This window comes from Arachis ipaensis, chromosome B8 (genome assembly GCF_059453495.1).
Source record: "Arachis ipaensis isolate K30076 ecotype BB chromosome B8, ASM5945349v1, whole genome shotgun sequence".
In the NCBI taxonomy this organism is placed as follows: domain Eukaryota; kingdom Viridiplantae; phylum Streptophyta; class Magnoliopsida; order Fabales; family Fabaceae; genus Arachis; species Arachis ipaensis.
The window spans coordinates 2,837,903-2,862,039 of record NC_142443.1 but is presented as its reverse complement, the minus strand read 5'-3'; the positions used below and the strand labels follow the sequence as shown (position 1 = coordinate 2,862,039).

Here is a 24,137-nt window from a genome sequence, read left to right as displayed (position 1 = left end):
ATCCATACTCGGCCCAATAACTCGTATCCTAACAAAAAAATAACGATTTCCGTTCATCGTGAGTGGTGAAGTGAAGAAGAAGGAAGAAGAGTGAGCTGCGGCTCTTGGCTGTAGCTGAGTCTCAACGGAATCTGTATGAGAATGCCTCGAAACGACGACGTTCGCGTCATTTCTTCCTCGATTAGAATCCCACCTCCTCCCAAACCCCTAAAGAGATGCCCCTTGGAAACCGCGCGTTCTCACATCGCTCAACTCGTTCGCTCCTTCAACACTCACTCTAACGAGTTGACTCGTTCCGTACTCCTATGCTGCGCCACGCTCTCCCTCACCGGCCAAAGGAGACCGTCCTCTCCGATTCTCTGCTCCGCTTCGCTGTCACTTGCCGATTCGACTCAGCCGCAGGAAAGTCAGCTCAAGGGGATATCTTCGTCTTCTTCTCCTGCTTCGGTTCGACAGAGCGAAGAGAGGGTTCTGATCAGCGAGGTGCTGGTTCGGAACAAGGACGGCGAGGAGCTCCAGGGGAAGGACCTTGAGGCGGAGGCGCTGCAAGCACTCAAAGCATGTCGAGCGAACTCGGCTCTTACGGTGCGTGAGGTACAAGAAGATGTGCATCGCATCATCAACAGTGGCTACTTCTGTTCCTGCATGCCCGTTGCCGTTGACACGCGCGATGGTATCCGGTTGGTGTTTCAGGTATCAGGCATTCGGCGATACTCTTCTTTGTTCTTGCAATGTGAGAATTAGTTTTTATCTGCATTCTGTTCTGATGGATGCTTTGAAATTTTCCTATGTTAAATTACTCTGTTGGTAATGGCTTTCTTGTGGAATAAGGTAGAACCAAATCAAGAGTTCAAAGGATTGGTGTGTGAGGGAGCTAATGTTCTTCCGGCTAAGTTCTTAGAGGATTCCTTTCGAGATGGATATGGTAACTTGTTATTGTTTGTTTTGCATTTCTTGTTGTACATGATTTTTCAATGTATTCAAATTTACATATTAATGTTGTACAGGGAAAGTTATCAACCTGAGGCGCTTGGATGAAGCAATTTCTTCTATCAATGGCTGGTACATGGAGCGTGGTCTATTTGCTATGGTAAAATTACCCTTAACTTTTGTTCAGACTTATCTTTAGGCTTTAATAACAAGAACTTCCTGCTTATAGTTGAGTCACAACCCAGAATGTGGAGCCATTTCATGTATCCATTGTCGTAGTTGCCCATACTATCATACTTATATACTTCAACTTTGCTAGGTTTATGCTCTGACCAGTGTTACCATTGGCATTTTTCATCTTTTTGTTTGCTGCCTTGATAATTTTTGTAGGTTTCAGCAGTTGAGATTCTCTCGGGGGGTATTCTGAGATTGCAAGTGTCAGAGGCTGAGGTCAACAATATCTCCATACGGTTTCTGGACAGGAAGACGTAAGCACCTTCTTTCTAATTGATCAGTACACAAAAAAACATAGTGCATTTCTGTTAGTAATGTGGTTTCCTATCTGTAGAGGTGAGCCCACTATAGGGAAGACAAAACCAGAAACAATACTGAGGCAAATTACAACCAAGAAGGGGCAGGTAATTACTTAACCTAATACTGGGTGCTTGGAAATTTTGTGCAAAACTGTGATACAGGCCAAATAAATGTTTTCCCAATATAATTAAGCTAATTATAGCATTCATTTATCAAGCTTATGGTTAGCATTGTCTGCTCTATTCAATTGTTGTTGGATTGTCCATTGAAGGGGAATTCTGATCTTACCTATGATTTCGTAGTCTTTGGCAAAACATGTTTTCTCAAATTTCCATTCTTAAATAAGCATTTTGGATAATAATTAATAGTATTCCAGGTTTACAGCGTGCTTCAGGGAAAAAGAGATGTGGAGACTGTACTAACTATGGGGATAATGGAGGATGTTAGCATTATTCCTCAACCAGCAGGTAATGCCTAAATGTTAAAAATGTGCTTTAAGATAAGTTGAATAGTTTGTAAGAAATATTGCCAAATTGTAGTATAATTTTTTTGGGTGTATGGTGTTTGATGTCGTTGTGATGACAGGAACACACAAATCGGACGGTCGGAATTGATGGTTCAGTAATCGGACGGTCCGATTAAGGTACACAAATTGGACCGACGTGTCATACATGCAGCTGCCCCCAGTCTATATCTCTCTTTCTCACTCATCCCTCTCGCCATATACTCCAACCCCACCCACACAGCACAAATCCCACATACTCTCCTCTCTTCTGTTTTCTTCAAATTCATCTTCAGCAGCAGTCAAAAACAAATTAATAATGCCTAGAAGACCCAAAATGAAAGAGGTGAGCTTCACATTGTTAAGTATCTCAGTCATTTTAATTATGTAAGTTATGATTATTAAATTTTTTATTTAGTGAAAATAATAGTGACAATATTAGAGATTAATGTTGTTTATAATGATTAAATGATAGTTAATATTGTTAACAATGTGATATGTGGAATTCTTAGAGATGTGTTCCTTTATTTAGTTAATAAATGTTATTGAGGTAGGAAATATATTTTTAGTGTGTTTAGTAATAATTATTAGAATTATATTTTAGATATATTTAAATTTTATTAATTAGTGTTAGAAGCTAATTGTGAAATTTCTGTAAAATAAATTTTTAATATTTTTGAGCAATTAATGAGTTAATTGTTATTATAAATATATTAATGAGTATAATTTTATTATGATTTGAACTATGCTTATTACATTAATAATTCAGTTTTTCTTTTCTTTTTTTTGTGTACGTTGATTGTTTATACTCTATCCAATTTTGAATTACACATAACTAATATATTTATAATAATAATTAACTCATTAATTGCTAAAAGATATTCAAAATTTATGTTACATAAATTTTACAATTAGCTTCTAACACTGATTAATAAAATTTAAATATATCTAAAATATAATTCTAATAATTATTACTAAATACTCTAAAAATATATTGCCTATCTCAGTAACATTTATTAACTAAATAAAGGAATACATCTCTAATAATTCCATAGATCACATTGTTAACAATATTAACTATTATTTAATCATTATAAAAATATTAATCTCTAATATTGTCACTATTATTTTTACTAAATCAAAACATTTAACAATAATAATTTACATAATTAGGATGACTGAGATAATTAACAATGTGAAGTTCAGGATGATCAACCTCTTTTATTTCGGGTCTTTTAGGCATTATTAATTTTTTTTTGCTGCTGCTACTACACTTCGAATGGAAGATGAATTTAAAGAACACAAAAGAGATGAGAGTATGTGGGGTTTGTGTTGTGTGGGTGGGTTTGGAGTGTATGGCGAAGGGATGGGAGAGAGATCACGGGTAGACTGGGGAACCTGCATGCACGACATCGGAGGGTCCGATTTGTGTGTTCCTGTCATCACAACGGCGTCAAACACCATACTCCCCAGTAACGCCGCATTACACCACTCATCTCCATTTCAAAATTAAAAAGTGACAAAAATACTAGAAGGCCAGAAATAGAAAAAGGATGTTATTCCATAGTTGAAAATCTTCAGTAATAGTGCTAAAACAGGAGTTGAGAGTTGCAGGGTTCTACAAGTGACTTAATTCTTTTCCAAGTATTTCTTTTTGTGCATTATCAACTTATAACTGCACCTCAGTTCTTGCTGTTAAGGTGGAAATAGTGAAATGTATATACTTTTAAAGAATTGAGATAATCTTTTTTAATGTCTTTAGTTCCTTCCCCGATTAGATGCATGGTAATATCTAAAATCTTTTCCCCCTTTTGGAATGCTACAGATACAGGGAAGGTTGATATGGTGATGAATGTGGTCGAACGTCCTAGTGGGGGATTTTCCGCTGGTGGTGGAATATCAAGTGGGTAAGTGAGACCACTCCAAATATTTGTTTTAATGAAATTTATATTTATTAGTTGCATAAATTACTTTGACAACCTCGAGACTTGATGACATTTCCTAATCTCACTTGTAATTTTATAACTGACTGTAAACTGCATTACTTCAAAATTTCGTGAAAGTGAAAGGACAATACCTTGTATTTTATTTTATGGATATATACACACTTGAGTACATCCTTTTGTACAACTCCATAATGGTGAAACACACTTAAAAGGGTATAATTGTTATTCTAAAACAGCAGGGGCAATCAACTTAACTTTTTCTGTTTGCTTATTAAACTATATGTGCCTGCAGGATTACAACTGGTACACTGAATGGACTCATTGGAAGGTGAGCTGATATTTCTGTCTGAGAGATTAAGTTGTGAGTTAATATTTCGTCGTTTGGCATCTTATGCTCTCCTTCTATGTTATCAATCAACATCTGCAGTTACTTACATGCAATCAAAACTATCTTATTGATTATATAGCTGTGCTGGTTGCTCCATATATGCATATACTACTATCTATTGTTTATGACCCTTGTAAATGTTTAAACATGGCACTTGAAGCTAAAAGTAGATTACTCTCCTCTATTTTTTGCAGACAACAGAAATTAGGCCATATAGAAATTTAGTGGATATTAACATCTTCCTGCTAGCTTATCTCAGTTTGTTATGCCCATGTATGTTCTCCCCCTTGTGAACAGAGTAAAATTGTTTTTGCTTCGGTGTATATTTTCATATTGTATGTTATTGTCTGACTATGACTGGTTTACACTTTGATGTCCAGTAAAATCTATTTTTATTCTCTTGCAGCTTTGCCTATTCTCATAGGAATGTTTTTGGGAGAAACCAGAAACTCAACATTTCCTTAGAGAGGGGTCAGATTGACTCAATTTTTCGTATAAATTACACAGACCCTTGGATTCAAGGAGATGATAAACGAACATCCAGAACAATAATGATTCAGGTAGCCCAAAGTTTCATTTGTCTGATACCAAAGACTGATTTTGACGATAGAGAAAAAATAGACTGTTTTCTTATATTCATTTATTTTCTGTTTAGAATTCAAGAACTCCTGGGACAATGGTTCATGGTGACCGGGATGGCAACATTATCCTGACCATTGGCCGTATCACAGGTGGTATAGAGTTTAGTCGACCAATCAGACCAAAATGGAGTGGCACGGCAGGACTTCTTTTCCAGGTGCTTCATTGACAACCTTTTTTTAGCTGTTTACGTGAGTAGTAATATTGTCATTTCTAATTCGTTATCTTGTTTGTGTTATTTGACTCTAATTTTTCCTTTTATGGTGTGTTAAACCAGCATGCTGGAGTCCGTGATGACAAAGGGGTTCCTATCATCAAGGATCAATACAGCAGTCCTCTTACCGCAAGGTTGTAATCGGAGTGCATGCAACATGTTTTGAAGTATAGCTACGATGATTTTCTGTGGTGGTTTCTAATTCTATCAAAATTTTCTTTGTAGTGGCAATAATTATGACGACACATTGCTAGCTAAAGTTGAGACTGTTTACACTGGTTCGGGTGACCATGGATCTTCTATGGTTTGTAATGCATACTATGGTTCTTCATTTTTTAATTTTGTGTTCTATGATTCATGATTTTTTTCTTGTTTTGCAGTTTGCCCTTAACATGGAGCAGGGGCTTCCTGTTTTGCCTGAATGGCTATCCTTTACTAGGGTGAATGCACGGGCTAGGAAGGGCATTGAGATAGGTCCTGCTCGCCTTAACTTAAGGTACGATTCCTACCTTTCTCATCAAAAGGAGGATGAATGCTTTGTTCTTTATATCAAAGCAGAATGACAAATCTCATTTGTTTTCCCGACTTAAAACTGTTTTGTGCTAGTGTTTCTGGTGGTCATGTGGTGGGAAATTTCCCTCCCTATGAAGCATTTGCAATTGGTGGAACAAACAGTGTGAGAGGCTATGATGAAGGTGCAGTGGGCTCCGGTAGATCATATGTTATTGGCTCTGGAGAAATTTCTTTCCCAATGGTACATCATCAAGCTTTTTCTTGCCCAATGAATTAAGCTTCTTGTGCTTATCCTGATTTTCATGGCATGCACCATCTTTAGGAATCCTTTAAATGTTTCAGTGTAAAATTCGAAATAGGAAACAAAAGCATTGTTAATAGATGATAATGTTCCAAAGGAATACTGGTGGGATTATAAACTATAAGAGTTGGAGTGTACACGTGGTTGTGTGATCGTGGAAGCTTTGTGCCTGTGCAGTGTGCACGTGGGTGCATGCATTTGATTTCCTAAATTGTATAGTTGGGGAATAGTTGACTCACTGATTCTTACACTGTTTGTAGTTTGGGCCGGTAGAAGGTGTTCTATTTTCTGACTACGGAACTGATTTTGGAACAGGCCCAAGTGTCCCTGGTAGGTCCTAATTTCTTTTGTTTGCTTTTATTTATTTATTTATATTACACGAGATGATATTTTGGAGATTGCCGAGTGAACATGAATGCCACCATCCTTCTAATTTTAATAGAAAAATTCAGCCTGCCATGTGTCTTGAACCAAATTTTAAATGGTAGCCACTAAATATATGGCAATGATGTTCATTCTTGCCTTGCTTCAACTAGAGACATATTGAATGGAGTTCTGGTTTTGTATTAGGTGACCCTGCCGGTGCAAGGTTCAAGCCTGGAAGCGGATGCGGGTGTGGGTTCGGCATCCGTGTGGATTCACCTTTGGGTCCTTTGCGCCTTGAGTATGCCTTTAATGACAAGAAAGACAAGAGGTTTCACTTCGGAGTTGGATACAGAAACTGAACATTCTTCCCATGAACAATTCTTAACAAGCACCTCTTAATTGTTTCATATATCCAATTCTTAGCTTGCATAGTGTATCATTTTTTGGTAAAAAAGAAAGGCAGTGAAAGCGTTTTGTATTGCTCGGATGAAATGGTTGATCTGGGTTTCCTATGTTTATGCGTTGAAATCTGTTGCTACACGTGGCACTCAGTCCATGTTCCAATTGGAACACGTGAAAGGACATCGTAGAGAACCAATAAAGATGGTAGTTGGCTAAATTGAAGAGGGTTTCGTGTACAACTTTGTTTACTTTATGGAGCCAGATAAATGTTCTGCACTTCTCCGACGTACGACAATGGAGGAAGAAAAAAGGGGGTACTAATTTCTCAAGCTAAGAACAATAAGTTGAGAGTTATGGAGTAAAAATAAGACTAAAATTGTTTATGATTTGTGTTTGGCTGGCTACAATATAATAAGCGTTGCCGACAAACGTAAAGAAAAGAATGTGAATGAGTTGAGATACCCAATCCGACAAGGAAGATGGCAAACTCCGCGGAAGTGTCAGGACAGTAAATGCTGACAGTTTGTGTTAGCGAACTCAATCCCATAACCAATAACAAAGTACAACTCTATTAATTTATGTGGGGATCCTTTTACTGTTCAATATCCATGATGCTAAAACTAAAAAGAATATCACACACACTACTTCCCTCCGTATATTAACTTCTCCATCTCTGTCACTTTCACTCCCCAAATCCCTCCATTATGCTTTCTGAGTTTTGGGGGGAAGCTCCTGAATTATTGAGAAGTTTGAGACATGGTTCTCATCCAAACATGGCTGGGTTCTCACATTATATAATCAATTAAATTGCATACTTACTAACTTTATCTGGTAGGCCAATCACCAATGTGTAGGGTCATCATATTCATAGCTCCTAAGTTGTATGGGCCAGCTTATACATGTCTACTTTGGGAAGAAAGAGAATACATAAGGATTAATTTGAATTTTTAATGCATGTGGCCCACTATTTCTACCATGTCACGTGAGTAGACTACTTGTGCTCAACAAATATTGAAGCAAGATATTGAGACTCTAGTAAACTGTGCACGACATTTACTTGGCAATCACCAACATAGACAAGCAAAGAGAATTTGCAACTTGCGAGTGAGTAATGACAAAAAAACCAAAATAAGAAAGTTGGGTGATTCCTAACTAAACATAACCTTGGAAAGCTCGTAGCCCACCATTGTAAGTTGTAACATTGTTCATTTGTTCTTGCACAAAAAAGACATGGTGCTTCTTAGCCTCCTCTCAACTATGCATCTCTCATCAATTGTATCAACATAATTAAACAATTCTCATTAGTTTAGTATTTTTAAGATCTAACAATAAAATAAAATAACTAAGGTCTAATAAGGTGGTGCAATAATGAAAATATGACATATACGTGTCTCACGTTGAACAAAATTAGAAATTGTGAGTTGAGGGTAAAAAACAATAACAATAATTGCAAGTGTATGTAAACATGAGCAATGATTATGACAAGGTCTTTCAGCTCCCCTTGTCACTGTCCTTGTCCACCATGCATTATTCAGAAAAGCAAAATACTCCTCAAGGCCTTGCAGTAATTTCTTCTGCACCATTCACCACAACACCATAGACTTCTCTCTCAACACATTGACCCATCATCATTCATGTTGCCTAGCCCTCTCTGTCACGTCTACATGATTGCCAATTCCTGTCATTTGAACTTCATCAACACTCACACACCCTTCACACTCCAACTCACTACCAAGTCACTCACAAATTAATGTTATCCCTTACCATCATCGCATTTATAAAATAACAATAATAAATATTTAGTAACAAAAAAATTAGCTAAAAATAGTTAAAATTTATTTTATTTAATATTTATTAATTATGATTAAAATTAATAAATATTAAATAAAATAAATTTGAGTTTTTTTTTTTGTCTCTTTAACATTACCAAAACACTACTCCTTCTGCTTTTTCTCTTTGACGTATCAATATATTAAGATATAGTATGAGATATATTACTAAATAAAATAAAACTCTTTGGTGACCAATAATTAACTTTTAGTTTCTACTAAACCGAATACAAACAAAAATTAATATAATTTGCATTCACTTTATATAGAATTTACATTTTACTATTTGAGAGTATATTATGAAGTGGTATTATTATTTTAGTAACAAACAAAGAAAACTAGGCGATTAAAGTAATATATATGGATGCCAATGAATTATAGCTCAAATGGCATAGTCTCCTCATACTCAATTAAGAGGTTGCGAGTTCGAATTTCCTATCTTTGATATATATATATATATATATATATATATATATATATATATATATATGGATATAAACTCATTTGTTTTTTTGTAATTTGTGAAAAAAAAAAAAAAACAGACATACATCGCGGAAAAAAATGTATATTATTTTTCATAATTTGCGATAAACAAAAAAATATATATTATCTTTCGCAAGCTACAAATAATATAAAAAAATTACTTTTAGAAAATTTAAAATTTTTGAAAACCAAATACAAATTTTTGAGACACATTTGATATATGTGGACTATTATTTGGGAGTATATGCCATGTTTTAGGGTGCAGTATAGTAGTTATTAGGACCTAAGATAGATAGATATGTTAGGGTACAGTGTAGGTGGTCATCAAATTATATGGTACAGTGTTCAGAGAAGGTAATCAATTACTACAATAGTATATCCTTCACTAGTCCCATTTGGAGCATGAACACATCAACAGGATCAAAATATACATTGATGATTTCTGATAAAGAAAAGACCACACTTTGCATTGTTGAATTGAATCTTCTATAAATAGTATTTGATCATTAGATTGTGGTAGAGCCACCTGGTACGTACGGTAGTAGAGTATGAAAATACAGCGACAATACTATAAACTAAAGTGAACACGCAAAAGCAGAGATACACAGTTGATAGTAATAATAATAATAATAATAATAAAAATAAAAAGAAAAAAGTTAATAACCATGCATTCTTAATTGGTAAAGTTGAAAACTAAAAAGATTCCTTTGAGGAAAAAAATGGAGTGAGTGATTTCTAGTCACATTTTTTTCCACGAAAGGATATTTATAACGGATCGGATTCCAATCCTTCAAATCAAAATCAAACCGTACCATGCATTATTCACACGTTAATAATTTCATTCAATTCGCCACTGAAACCCATATATATTCATCAGCCTTTTAAAGTTTTTTAGGTAACAAACTTTGTTATATGGTCAATTGGTCATGATAATAATAATTTCCACTTCCTTCTTTTTGTGTGAACCTTTTGCTGGCAAAGATCCAAACTTAGATTCACTGTGATTCCTGTATAATTCACAGAGAGAGAGAAAGAGAGAGAGAATAACGATTTTTAGTCGATCCTTCTGTCAACTTTAGCTACACCACTTTGTATTTATCCCATTATAAAAATGGGGTTCCAATTCCACTGTACATACCTTTTATTTTTCTTCAAAAAATGTCTTTACTTTATGCAAAGAAATATAAACTATTCCTCATCATATCATAGATAAACAACTCAAAAGTATTTCAAATTTTGAATAAAGTATATTTTTATTTTTATTTAAATATACTCTTCACAACTGAATTTTTTAAAAATTTAAAATTAATTTAATAATAATGCACTTCCTTAGACAAGCGGCAGTTCCGTCTGCACCCGTTTTATCAGTTTATGCAATTTTTTTCCCTTTTATTTCATTATTTTAAATAAGTTTCAAATTCAAGTTGTCACTTGAGTTTGAGGGGATGTTAGAATATAATTATGATCAATTATGATCAATTAGTATTATTTAGTATATCTGAATATTTATTAAAGGAGATTACATTTTTATTATTACGATTCTCTTAATATCTATAAATACCCTTTTATATTGTATCATTCTACACAACTTGAATAAATACAAATTCTTTTTTCATTTTAGTCTCTTATTTCTAACAACTATGTTTGATTTGTTCGTGTTAAGAGTAACAACATATTTATGAATGATATTTATGATTTTTTTTACTAATAGTAGTAAGTAGTAACCATGAAGTTGACCAAAGAGAAAGAGAGAAGGATTGAAGAGAAGAGAAAGAGAAGGTAGATCCAACAGTAGTTGTGGTGAAAGTGAAGAATTAATTAACAAGGCTTACTTGAATTTGGTCATTGCAGCGGAGACACGGAAACTGAGTCACTGAACAGAGCGTGCAAACCAATGCTTTTGCTGCTTTAAACCCTAACTATTTATTTGTTTCATTCCATTCCTTTCCCCCACCAAATGGTGGCTACCAAACATCACATTCTATGTGTTACTTCCTCGGAACAATAATTAGTCAACTTAATTACCTTCTCCATTACTACTATTAATTTATTAATGAATCCTAATCCGAGCTATACTTTTATTTTTTCTCATGATATCTTTATCCTAACAAGTTAAAAATTAATTTGTCCTAAATTTAAATTATATTTTAAAAATTAATTTGGGTTGATCGAGTAGTTAGCTCACTCGTCTGCTTAAGCAGTTCGAATCCTGCTTTATGCATGCAGATCCTTAAATGGAGTTCAGATCCGCGAAAGATTAGTCCTTAACTTGTCGGGTTGGGGATACCATTTGGATAAACAAAAAAATTACATTTTAAAAATTTTTGGTTAATGAGTTATTATATACCTTTCTTTTTAATAGTAACAAATAATTAATTGATTGAAACATTTCTTTTAGTTACTTATTACAGCGTGCATGATTCAATGATAAATACAATATAGAAGTCATTCCATTCATTTTAAATAAATGTACTATTTGATTTAAGTAAAAAAAGGTTTAATTATTATAAAATAAAGGGAATGGTGGTAAAATGTGTAGGAGTGAATGAAAAAGGAAAGACATACATGTATATATTATAAGACACGCAGTTATATAAAAACTTATGTTTTTAATGTTTTTAAGCTTAGATTTTCACCCTGATGAGGCTACAACCTACAAAGCAAGGAAGTTTCTGCTTCTCGTGTGAATGGGAATGAGAGAGAACAGGCAGTCTTGAAGAGAGAAGACTTCAACTTCGATGACTCCCTCGCTTTAATTTGTCTCTTATCTAACTATTTATGGGCACTGCTAGCTAGACCCACAACAATATTCATTTCTTATAATGTATTAATCTTTTAATAAAGCAAAAACTCAGCGCTCTTAACTTTACCTAAAGTTGATAACTAATATTTGACTAAACTGTTATTTAACGATTCTCAACCATCAACTTCAGTCAGATACGTTTGTCTGTTGTAGAAACTTTTTTCCACCGGGTTGGCTTTAACATATATAAGTAGTATTTATGATCGGCAATGTTAAGTCACACTTCACAGTTGGCAACTGATTTCTCTTGTCTCCCTTGAAACACTGTTTCCTCCTCCTCCATCTACTTTTATTTCTTGATAAATCTAAAAAAGCACTGTGTCTTTTTGCACACACTACCTCCTTTCATCACTTTCTTCTTCTTCTGCATCATGACAAATAATCCTTACTACTTGAACAACAATGGTTATTGGTTCGACCTTAATTCTCCAAGCAGCACCTATGTTTTTGGTTCCAATCATCACGAGTCTCCACCAAGAATTGAAGCTCTTCCTCTCCTGAATAAGCTAAGCCCTAGCAGGAGTACTAGTAGTAGGCCTCAAGATCTGGAATCTTCGTTTGGTGCCATGGAAGTGAAGGAGAAGCACAAGAGAGGAGATGACGGCGATGAGAGTGTGACGGTGGCTTTGCACTTAGGGCTTCCAGAAACAAGAAGTAAGAATATGACATGCGAAGAAGAAGTTTCAGCAGCGTCAGTGTCACAAGAACAAGAAGAAGGAGGAGGAGGAGGAGGAAGAGGTTCTGATTCAAATTCAAATTCGATGAATCGAGGTCAATATTGGATCCCAACACCGGCTCAGATTCTGATTGGTCCAACACAGTTCTCTTGCCCCCTTTGTTTCAAGACCTTCAACAGATACAACAACATGCAGGTACCTTCCTTCAAACTCTTTATTTCTTGCTTTTAATTTAATCCTTTTTTATGTAATTTAGGGTTTTTTCTCCTCTAGGGCTTAATTATGAAATCAAACAAAGAAAATAATTTGATTTGATTTTAATAAGGTGGAAACTCACGTGCAGTTAATTTCATATAAAGTTAACGAGTTTTGATAAAGTTAATTAGGTGTATGTATGTATGTAGAATAATGTTGGGGCTGGGAGTGAAGCTAAGAAGTAGTAGTGTTTCTTTATAAGGATGCCCTACACTGAAAACTTTTTATTCTATGTTTTAATCCCAAGATGGGTATTCAAACATGTTGAAAACGACGCGCCTCTATCTCCATCTTCTTTTTCTGACTCAAAATCACTCATCCCTACTCTGCCGGCAAAGTTAAAATAAAAACACCGAATTTGAAGCTAAGTGCTGTTTCACTGTTACACTTTTATATTTTGCTTCACGTGAGTGAGTGATGAGTAGTCTTAGCTCTTAGCTCTTAGCTAGATACTAGCTAGCAACAACTAGTGACTCAAATCGTCGCATGATTTGACATATTTAGACAACTGTATGCGAGTTTTCACATTAATTAACATGAAAAAATGGATGGAGCAGATGCATATGTGGGGGCATGGATCACAATATAGGAAGGGGCCAGAATCACTGAGGGGAACACAACCAACAGCAATGCTTAGGCTTCCATGCTACTGCTGTGCACCAGGGTGTAAGAACAACATTGATCATCCAAGAGCCAAGCCTCTCAAAGATTTCAGAACCCTCCAAACACACTACAAGAGGAAGCATGGAATCAAGCCTTTCATGTGCAGGAAGTGTTGCAAGGCCTTTGCTGTGAGAGGTGATTGGAGGACTCATGAGAAGAACTGTGGGAAGCTTTGGTATTGTTCTTGTGGCTCTGATTTCAAGCATAAGAGGTCTCTCAAGGATCATATCAAGGCCTTTGGGAATGGTCACAAGGCTTATGGCATTGATTCTCTTGATCAAGATGATAATGAACCTGGCTCTGAAATTGACCAAGAAAATGATCATCTTTCTAATTCTACTACTCATCATCATCATCATACTTGATTAATCAATTTCATTTCCCTTATGCTTCAACTACTACATTTTGGACTAGTTACAATTATTACTAATCAATTTCCGAATCCCTCTTACTCTTGCCAAATACATTTCTTCCTTCTTTTTAATTTCCTTTCTCAATTCCATTACTATGCCTTGATATATATTGCCTAGTTAGTTAGCTAGATTTGCTTCAAATTTCTCTATTATGATATTTTATAGTAATTTAATTTTCATGCAATAAAAAAAAATTTACATAGATAACTAATTGTATATTGTTATATTAGCAGAAGTAGTTACTTTTTAATCTTGCTATTTAAAAAATTATCTAAACCCATAAATCTAATCGAATAAATGTCTAAAATATACTATAAATACATCAAAATTAACTTCTTTTATTAATTAAATTGACGCCCAAAAGAATATGTTTCCAACATTTTAGGTTGATGATTTGATGTGATGTGCAAAGAGTTTGAAATGGTCAACATGGTAAGAATCTTCATGCAACGAACGTTAGTTAATTCTACTAGCTAGTAAGCTAGCATTATCATCTTCACTTAATTATTAGTTGTTCTTAATTAGTAAAGAGTAGTGCATCAAACAAACCAAATGAGAAGGCAACTAGCTAGTAGAACTAACGAAGGAGACGTACATTTTATCAATAATTAATTAGGTGAGTAGTGTTTGTTGTACTCAATTAATAACTAATAACTTTATTAATAAGATGAAAAAGGAAAAAGGAAAAAGGAATAAAGAGAATATATATAGTTGCATTGGGGGCCATGAAGCTTTTGAGAACATAGATAGAAAGTTGCACTACACATACAATACTCATAACTCACTACTCATCTTCTTCTAATCAATACTATGTTTAGACTCACCCTAATGATTATTTCCCCATGCAAATTTTCAAAAGTAAAGTCTATATTTCATTTTATTTAATAAAATTAAAAGTTAAGATGAAATGGGCATGCAATGAATAATATTAAATTGATGAGAATAGTGGAAATTGAAGGGGCCGGGAGAGGGGGAGAGAGAGTGCATTGAGATGTCATGTCATAATCATATATCCAAATATGATCAAAGTACAATGCAAGAAGAGAAGCTATGAGAGTGAGAGAGTGTGCCTTCAATTTCTTTCTCTCATCACTCCAAAATTCAAACCCAGAAAAACGGGACTCCACGTTCTCTGTCCCTTATTCCCTCTCTTCTTTTCTTATTTTTTTTTTCTTTTCTTTCACTCTTTTCTTCTATTCTCTTTTGGGATGCTCCCATAAACATATAAAAAACGTCTTTTTTAAAGATATTTTTTAATCATTAAAATTTAACACATATAATCACTTAAATTATGTTATTTTTATGAAAATTAAGTCAGACAAATTAATTTGACCGAAAAATAGTGAATCAAATTTTGAATCTGTCTAAATTAATATTATTTTTAAAAAATGACTACATTATCCCTATTATATAAAATGACTAAAATACTCTTATTATATATATTAATTTTGAGAATTCTAAATTCTAACCCTTTTCTTCTCTATCGTTAATTCGTTATAGGGTTAGAATTTAAAATTTTCAAAATTAATATATATATATATATATATATATATATATATATATATATATATATATATATAATAGGGATATTTTAGTTGTGTTTTATAATAAAGATATTATAGTAATTTTTTATAAAAAAATATTAATTTATACCGTTTTAAAATTTAATTTATTAATTTTTTTGATAAAGTGATTTGTCCAGTCTAATTTTAATAAAAATAATATAATTTAATTGATTATATATGTTTAATTTTAATTTTTAAACAATATCTTTAAAAAAAAGACGTTTTTGACATTTTTATCTAAGTAGTTCCTTCTTTTTTACTCTATCTATGTGCATTATTTCATATATAGGATATAAAATAAAACTATATTCGCTAGTAAAGAATTTAAATCATGATCAAACGCACTTAATATATTTGACAAAAACTTTAGTGTTTAATTTTAATATATTAATAACATAAAAATTTTTATACGATTAATTATTTGTATAAATTTTATTTGTTAGTGAATAAAAGTTATTAAACTCAAATTCTTAATACATGTTTAGTTTTGAAAAAGAATTAATTGATTTCTTAACATATGTATGTGATTCTTTTCTTGTTATCTACGGTATCCGTGTAACGTCAATCTGTCACAATGCAATATCCCCCAATGAACACAAACCTGTCAGATTATAAGAAAGATAGATCAGAGAAGATGTGATGGAACCTTGTAGACATTAATAATTTTTTTAAAAAAAAAATGAAGAATATGATTCGGTATAATGTATGATAGAAATTAAATGTGTGTATGTAGGCGCAAAAGAAAATCTACTAGGTGGAATATTCATCATCTACAAGACTACAACCACACATGTGTGTATGAATTATTATTATAATGTAGCCTCATATATATAATTAAAAGAAGTAATAATAATATATTTTGGATATTTATTTAATTTAGCTTCAACCTTAATAATATTTCTGCCGTTCATGTCCAATAATGGTGTATATATAAAAGTACTCATGTAGAGAATATTGCAAACTCGGGGACCATTGTGAAAGCAATGTCTCTAGAAAATTAGATCGAATAAATTAAAGTTAGTGATTTAAATTTGCATTGCAACTAAAATTCCATGAATGTTGCAAAGCAATGGCCAACGGTGTAGGTAGGGTTCACTATTTGGTGTCATTATTACAAAGTGATATATCATATATATATATATACAACATAACATTAATACTCTTAGGAGGAATAGTGGTATTATTATATGCTTCATTTTCTGTCATTGTGGGACAATTTTGTCTCCCTAATAATATCTCATATCAATGAAACAAATGTATTTAAGGGTAACATGACGTTTCATATGATCGTGTGCGCAAAATTATGAAATAGGGTAAGCTATATATACATACATTTCAATTATGAGTTTAAGAGTATAATTAAGCTACTACTTAATTAAGCTACTACTTAATTTATAAAGGTGTGGACAAAATTCTTTGGAAAGGTTTATATAGTTTTTTATAATAATAATATATATGTAGAGAGAACCCACGGTGATATTACCTTAGATAGTGTCTCTGTTCGCATGTGAATCTTCCATATAAAATTATTAGGCTTCTCATTTAATTTGATCTTGATCTTCATATCTAGCGTCAACGTCTAGAAATATTGCTTTTGGATTTTTGCTGTTAATTTATTTATATTCATTCTTATATATATATAATAACTTCAAGGAGTAGAAATGATTTCTTAATTAACTTCTTACTTTTACGTGTCATTGATTAACAAACCCTTCAAAGTCTCTAGAAGCTAAGGCTGATTTAAGTAAAATAATAATTCAATCAAAATAATAATAATTCTCTTGTTGGAGTATCTGATATTTGCATAGACTTTTTTCTATATAATTTATGCTAGAAAATTTTAGAGGTCAATAAGAATTAAATATAAATTTTTTTGTAGTCATAAAAGTTTAAATATAATGTCATATAATCACTTTTTTTTAATTTAAGTTAATAAAAATAGATAATATATAAATATATATTTCTATTATTTTCAAAATAAAAATTGATAAAAAAATATTAAAAAAATTATAAATGGTCCCTCGGAAAACAACGAGATCCACAACAAAAAAAATATTCTTTTTGACTCATATCTACTTTTATAAGACTGATTAACTTCTATGTCAATATTTTCTATCGGTATTAATAGAATAAGCCTATATGGCATGTTAAACTGATGATTTATCCATTAAAAATTAATTAAAATTAACAAATTCTTTTTTGTTGGAAATCTCATTGTTTTTTAAGGATAATTATCAAAATTATTTAGTTTTTATTTTTTTTTCTATTACCTTTTTCAAATACATTAGATAAATTTACTGTGTATAATTAAAAAATATTAGTAATTTTTAAATTATTTTTATTTATAAAAATTAAATAGAAGATATATTAGTGATTAATGTATCACGTAAGTATATTTTGAAGAAAAATTATTAACAAAATAAAAAACTAACCAATCTCACAAAATTAAATATCAATAATAAAAAAATATTTTTTTATTTAAAAATTTCGTAATCTTTTAAAAAAAATTATCAGGACCGAATTGGGTATTTACTTTAAAAAAAATTGCATAATTCCCGTGATCTTGATAAGGACATCAATTTCAAAAAGATTGTAGTTTCGAACATCAAAGTGCATGTAATGTATTTATGCATCTTGATGTGCCTCCTGCAAACATTTGAGTTTATGTGAAACCAAGTAGTTGGCTTCTATATTTCGCTCACTTTATTATTATATCGAAAATATTTAATAATAAAAAAAATTAGTTAAATAAAATAAATTTTTATTTTTTATTTTTCTAACATTACCGTTATTATATATTATCAATTAATTAAGAAAAATTGAATTATTTCTATTTATGTAATTTTACTACTAGAAATGAAAAAATTAAGAATAATACTATACATCTAAATTTTTTTATGAATTAAATCTAATTAAATTAAATAATAAAATTTAAAATAATGTTACTCACAATTAATTTTTGTTGATATTAAATCAATTTAGTTAGACTTAATTAATAAAAATACTCGGATATGTAGCATTATTCAAAAATTAAAACATTGTATGATCATAATTGATAGATATATTTTCAAAGTTTTTTTATTCATTAAAATGAGAAAAATAGGAATTGATGCACATATATACCAACACACTCCTATTTAAGGCAATAAAACATATCCCACCCTTATTTGCCTAATTAACTAATAACAAACCCGATGTTTTGTTAATTTATTCCAATTCTGAAGCCACTACTGTTGAGACTTGAGATTGTCGGTGCGTCTGGTTAATTAAGCAGTGTATGAATAAAGGAAATTGGGTACTTTACATGATAAAAAGCAGCTGAATCATTATCCATAAAAAGTAGACAGTTTTAGCAAATTTATAGATACCATACATGCAGTTAATTTTTTACTTTTGAACAGTGTGATCTCAATTTCTAGTCTCATGCAAACAACGAACTTTTTCTTTTTAATATTGTATTACTAGAAGTGAAATCCTTCATCATGAACCAAACTATGTGTTGAGCACAACTATGGCCATTTACAAAACGTCAGTGACGTTTTGTGTTTCTTCAATTAAAATAATATTTTTTATTACAAAACGTCAGCGACGTTTTGTTCTTTCATGATTAAAAAATTTTTTTTATCGCAAAACGTCAACGACGTTTTGTGTTACTACCACAACCGTGTAGAACACCAAAATGATCAAATATTTTTGTATTTCACATTAAAATTATTCATATATAAAAATTTTAGCCTGCAAACAACTCAAATTTCTTCATGACTCATGTGCTATAAAAATATGTATAAATTAAAAATTGTTTTTGCCAAATATTACAATGAAAAACTTGAATATCTTTTTTATTTTTTTTTTAAGGATAAAACACATTGTATTGTAAAGGATAGATAGAGATATAAAGGGGAGGGGGAAAAGGGTACTGGGGTAGAATTATTAAAGGAAAAATTGGTTGCTTATCCTAGTTGTTTTGCTTTAATTAGATGCGCCTTTGGTTGATTGAACACTTTTGTCTCCTTATTTCGTTTAGGGATCTTTACTCTCACAGTCCTTATCTAAGCATAAAATCTTGACACATCCAAAAGCTTCATTGAAAAAGAAAGGGTAATCCATCATTTCTCAACAAATTTCACCAATGCCCTTGTCCAAAACACACCCTTTATACCCCTCAACCTATAAAATATCAAATTACATTGGTATCCAAGATAGGGTGTGTTAGGACTTAGGAGAGGATTAGTATTTACAAAAGGGCGTTAGCAATGTGCTTTTATAGAGTTAATTTTTATTAAAACTGAATTGATGTCAATGTGTTTTTTATTTGGATTTTTTTTAATTAAATATCATATTAATCGAAAAGAACATAATATGTATTATTGTTTTGATTTTACCTTTCTATTTATTATTTAAATATATTTACATAAAGTATATGAATATTTTAACTTTTTGAACTTTTCATATATTTATAACACGAAGTGCGTGAATTATAGGAGGTTGTGCAATTCCTAGTTGAAGAAGCCAACATTAGACAGTAAGAGTTAATAGTGAATAAATTTATTTATTAAAAAATAATAAAATTAGAATTGTAAGCAAGAAGAAACAATAACAACATAATATTACAAGGAATAAATTTAAGAAGTGTATACAAGACTTTAACCACATAATTTGAAAGTTGAATGGAAAAAATGGACCCCAGACCAAAGCAACATTTTCTTGCTTTTTAGGAACGTCCGTTTTAAAGTAACTCAAAATTGATAAGGAAGAGAGGAGAATGACCCAAACATCTGAACTCGTCGTTGGAGAAAAATAATCGGAGATTTAGATGATGAAACGTGGAACCAAACAGGCACATAATCTTCCAATCCACATTGGCATTGAAAGATTCATCATAGTTACTATTTCATCAAGTTCCATATAATAGTAACAAAATAGGCCCATAAGATGTTAAGCATAGGTACCACTTAGTATTTTGATATGTAACATAGTTTTGGGAAATGGTATATGATGTTTGTGACACCCCAATGCCACAAATAACCAAACATAATATAATAATCAGCAAATTGTGCAATTTAGCGTCTGCAGACTTTTAAGTTTTAATTGATGAGACAGTAGCACAGGAATTCAGTTAAAGAATAAAGACAGAATATTCTTATTCTTTATATATATTGTTTTTCTCTGTACATTCGTTCTACAATGGAAACCTATAGTCATAGGTTAGATATGGTTGATGGTTGTGCATTATTGTCACTGAGATACTCACCGGTGAAGGAATATTGCTGCCATGCCACTGGTGACAGAATCAGCAAGACGCCACACCACATTAATACTTTGGAATCGATTCATCACATTCAGAAAAAGAAACTAAGATTGTTCCTTCACAGCTACAAGCTCATGTCCACTGGCAAGCTGATACTTAGAAAATATAGGTTGCACATTCAACAATGTTTACACTTTACACCATTAAGCGAATACAGAGAGAAAAGGCAGGTAGAAACATTAACCAAAGATTTTGTGATATAAGATAATGTTAATTTTCACATTTCAATATGTACAGACAGACATGCATTAAACAGACCATAACAATCAAATAAGTTTACACGAAGACATGAAATTGGAAGCTCGAAAGCGTCAAATCTTTCATCAGAATAACAAAAAACAATAGAATCAACGAGGTTATCGATGTCACCTTGCAGACATAAAAGCCATCCCAAAGAAGACAGCTTTAACAGATTGCTTCTGTCCCGCATAATCGAAAGCCAATGGCAGCATTTCATGAAGGATCAGGAAGGCCATAACTCCACCAACTGGAATCATTATAAAACAAATATGCATGTAAAACATGGATGCTAAAAATCTAACTGGGGCATCTAGAAGACAACAAGTTGTGTTAGGCGAACCTGATCCAAGCAAACCCTCCAAAATCTCAGGATCTAAGCTGCTAGGGAATAGATAGGCTACAGTGAAAGAAAAGAAATCATCACAGTAGGTTCACCTTAGTAAATTCACAATATCTAAAATTTCTAAGTAACAAAATAACGAAATCACTATAGAATAAAAGCCAAATTTCTAGTTGATTGAGAGATTCAATGTGCAGGATTGAAATAGGTGTAAACCACTTCATTTTGTTATAAAGTATAAACTGATAATACATATTACTGCTAATTCTTGCTTTCTGTTTGAAAATAAAATAAATCTGTACTGGTAAAGCAACATAAAATCATATATCTTACCTACAATTATAACACCCAAGGGTTCAGCAAATCCAGAAAGTGATGCCAATTTGAATGCCTGCCATTTACTACAAAAACCCAGAATAAAAATCAAAACATTTTTTCAAAAAAAAAAATTACAGATCTAATTCAAGTTTACAGTAATTATTGACATAACTGCAGTCCACATGGTGACACGAGTTACTGATAACATACAAATTTGCAAATGTAGCATAATCAGATTCTAGAACTAGAATGCCATAAACTTCAATTTCATTTGTATAGATATTAGATACCAACATCAAAATCGAAAATAATGGTCAAGCTTCTTTTCTTATATTTATTTGTTTGACTTTCTTAATAACTTTTCTACTGAAGCAAATAAACAACAAAAACAGCCTCCATAGTTAAACAATAGCATTATGACCCTGAAAAGGATGTTCTTCAAGAACAACCATCAAAATCAGAACTAACCCATCATCTGCATTGCCTCCATCCCCTGCCTTTAGCACCATGGTATCATGAAAATCCATCAGATGGTAATCATATACATCAGCAAACTATTCAGATAATGATCCCAATATCAACTTCTCAGAGCCACTAAGAATAAATTTCCCAAATCTGACATCTTTACTCTATATATAGATCATTGATGAATTCACTATTTCAGATAACAATGGCATAGATCACTAATAAGCACTTTACAGTTGAATGCATATGTCACTTTCCAGTTGGTTCAAGAAACTAAAGCAACAGAAGCGCTAAAAACTTCTTACCTCTCTGTAGCAAAATAAACAGGAAGTGCAACAGCAACACCCTGGAATGCAGAAGCTCATTATAGAACAATCACAGCTATGGCCTATGGGAGATTTGAAATCAAAACAGAAAATACTGTATTTCTTCAGAAAATAATGTGTATCTAAACACAGTAAAAAATTTATTCAAATGAAACTTAAAATATTGAACAAAAGAAAATATCATAATGACCATTGCTCTTCATTCATTTCTAATTGCACCACTGAAATATATCTACCATGTCTACAGTAAACAGGTTCTGTCACAAGATCTATACCTCTGGGATATTGTGCAGAGCAATGGCCAATGCCAAGTTGAGGCCAACACGAAGGCCCTATATGGAAAGGAATCATGAAACAAACGTCAAATGGAAGCAACATTAACAAGCATATCAGCAATTATTAAAGCAATAATCCAACAATTGTTGATAAAAGTTGCAGTCTTGCAGATGAATATGCACATGAATAGTTTGTTGGGTACCTTAATTGAACCAAGGAACACTGCCATTCCCTCTGGAAAATTGTGCAAACTTATACCTGGTAAATGAATTAAGTAAAAATTAAACTTTAAAAGACACTGAAAAATACATTTATAGAGACAAGATGATCATACCTACTGCGGTAATAATTCCACTGAATCAAACTTGGCAGCGATGCTTTTTCATGATATCTTTGCCTCCTTCATCCCCATTTTTCTAATTTCAAGGATGCGATAATATTCATGAAAATTTGATATCTCTATGAAATATACAAGATGAGTGGTGCAATGGCAGTTTGCAAATTCAACAATAGAGCGGAAACAGTACAATCATTTGATATAAACCTTTCTACTCTTGTCACTGGAAATGGGAGCATGTGTTGGCTCAGGGATAAAATTGGCAACAACACCAAAGAATACTACGCCAGCAAAAAACTACAGGAGTGAGATGATAAAAACAATTTAGTCAGCTAAAATGAGAGAACATGACATGAATCACCTAAGTAGTTAAGTGCAGAGAAAGAGAAGGTTACCCACCCAGAGATTCCCTTTGAGGAAGCCAAGTGAGTTGAGAGCATTATGAGCAAGGTCAAAGAAGGAAATACTAAGCATCAAACCAGCTGCAAAACCCTTCATTGCAAGGAATGAAATGAAAGGCATTTTCAGTTAAGCAAATCAACAAACACCATACATGCATTCCAATTCCAAAATTTGAAGCAAAGAAAGGGGCACCTGTAATAAGCCAAGCATCTTCAAATTAGGAGCTGGATTGATCACGACAAAAAGGGCACCTGTAAAGGAAAAAGGAGCACGTGGGTGTGAAGCTGAAGCTGAAGACGAAGAACACTAGAGTTGTAAAAGTGATTAGAGAGAGAGAGAGAGAGAGTACCGAAGGAAGTACTGAGGCCACCAAGAAGGGAAAGAGCAAGAGCTACTGCAACCTGAGACTGAGAATCCATTGCCCTCTCTCTCTCTCTCTCCGTGAACGGAGGTTCACCGTGTCACCCCCAACACCCCCAAACTCTCTATCTTCTTTTTTTTTTTTTTTTCTCTCATTCTCGATCTCTTTATATTTTTTATTTTATAAAAAATAAAATTAATAAAATAATATAATATAATTTAAATAAATTCATAAATTTATAATCTACAAATTGTGACCATAAAAAATAAAATTAATAAAATAATATAATATAATTTAAATAATTTATCCGCCAATTGTGACATTAATTAAAAAGCATAGTC

At 32.3% G+C, this 24,137-nt stretch overlaps 3 protein-coding genes across 3 annotated transcripts; 2 read left to right on the top strand and 1 right to left on the bottom strand.

Moving 5' to 3' along the window:
• Positions 1 to 52: 52 nt before the first annotated feature.
• Positions 53 to 6,952, top strand: LOC107613586 (outer envelope protein 80, chloroplastic). Its single transcript, XM_016315655.3, has 16 exons — positions 53 to 693; positions 832 to 925; positions 1,008 to 1,090; positions 1,321 to 1,418; positions 1,499 to 1,568; positions 1,841 to 1,931; positions 3,792 to 3,873; positions 4,205 to 4,240; positions 4,707 to 4,860; positions 4,956 to 5,096; positions 5,217 to 5,287; positions 5,379 to 5,457; positions 5,534 to 5,649; positions 5,760 to 5,907; positions 6,228 to 6,297; positions 6,538 to 6,952. Exons 1-16 carry the CDS (start codon positions 136 to 138, stop codon positions 6,690 to 6,692), a joined length of 2,046 nt encoding a protein of 681 aa, XP_016171141.1. The 5' UTR covers positions 53 to 135; the 3' UTR covers positions 6,693 to 6,952.
• A 5,112-nt stretch (positions 6,953 to 12,064) lies between these two features.
• LOC107612018 (zinc finger protein WIP2-like) lies at positions 12,065 to 13,907 on the top strand. The gene is made up of 2 exons (XM_016313863.3): positions 12,065 to 12,722; positions 13,340 to 13,907. Exons 1-2 carry the CDS (start codon positions 12,222 to 12,224, stop codon positions 13,808 to 13,810), a joined length of 972 nt encoding a protein of 323 aa, XP_016169349.1. The 5' UTR covers positions 12,065 to 12,221; the 3' UTR covers positions 13,811 to 13,907.
• A 6,627-nt stretch (positions 13,908 to 20,534) lies between these two features.
• LOC107614136 (zinc transporter ZTP29) lies at positions 20,535 to 23,926 on the bottom strand. Its single transcript, XM_088496070.1, is given in 12 exon segments — positions 20,535 to 20,820; positions 21,101 to 21,218; positions 21,312 to 21,368; positions 21,645 to 21,712; positions 22,400 to 22,440; positions 22,696 to 22,752; positions 22,899 to 22,954; positions 23,031 to 23,112; positions 23,241 to 23,330; positions 23,433 to 23,525; positions 23,628 to 23,686; positions 23,785 to 23,926. Coding segments are annotated over 12 exon segments (816 nt in total). The 5' UTR covers positions 23,855 to 23,926; the 3' UTR covers positions 20,535 to 20,795.
• Between the last annotated feature and the right edge of the window lie 211 nt (positions 23,927 to 24,137).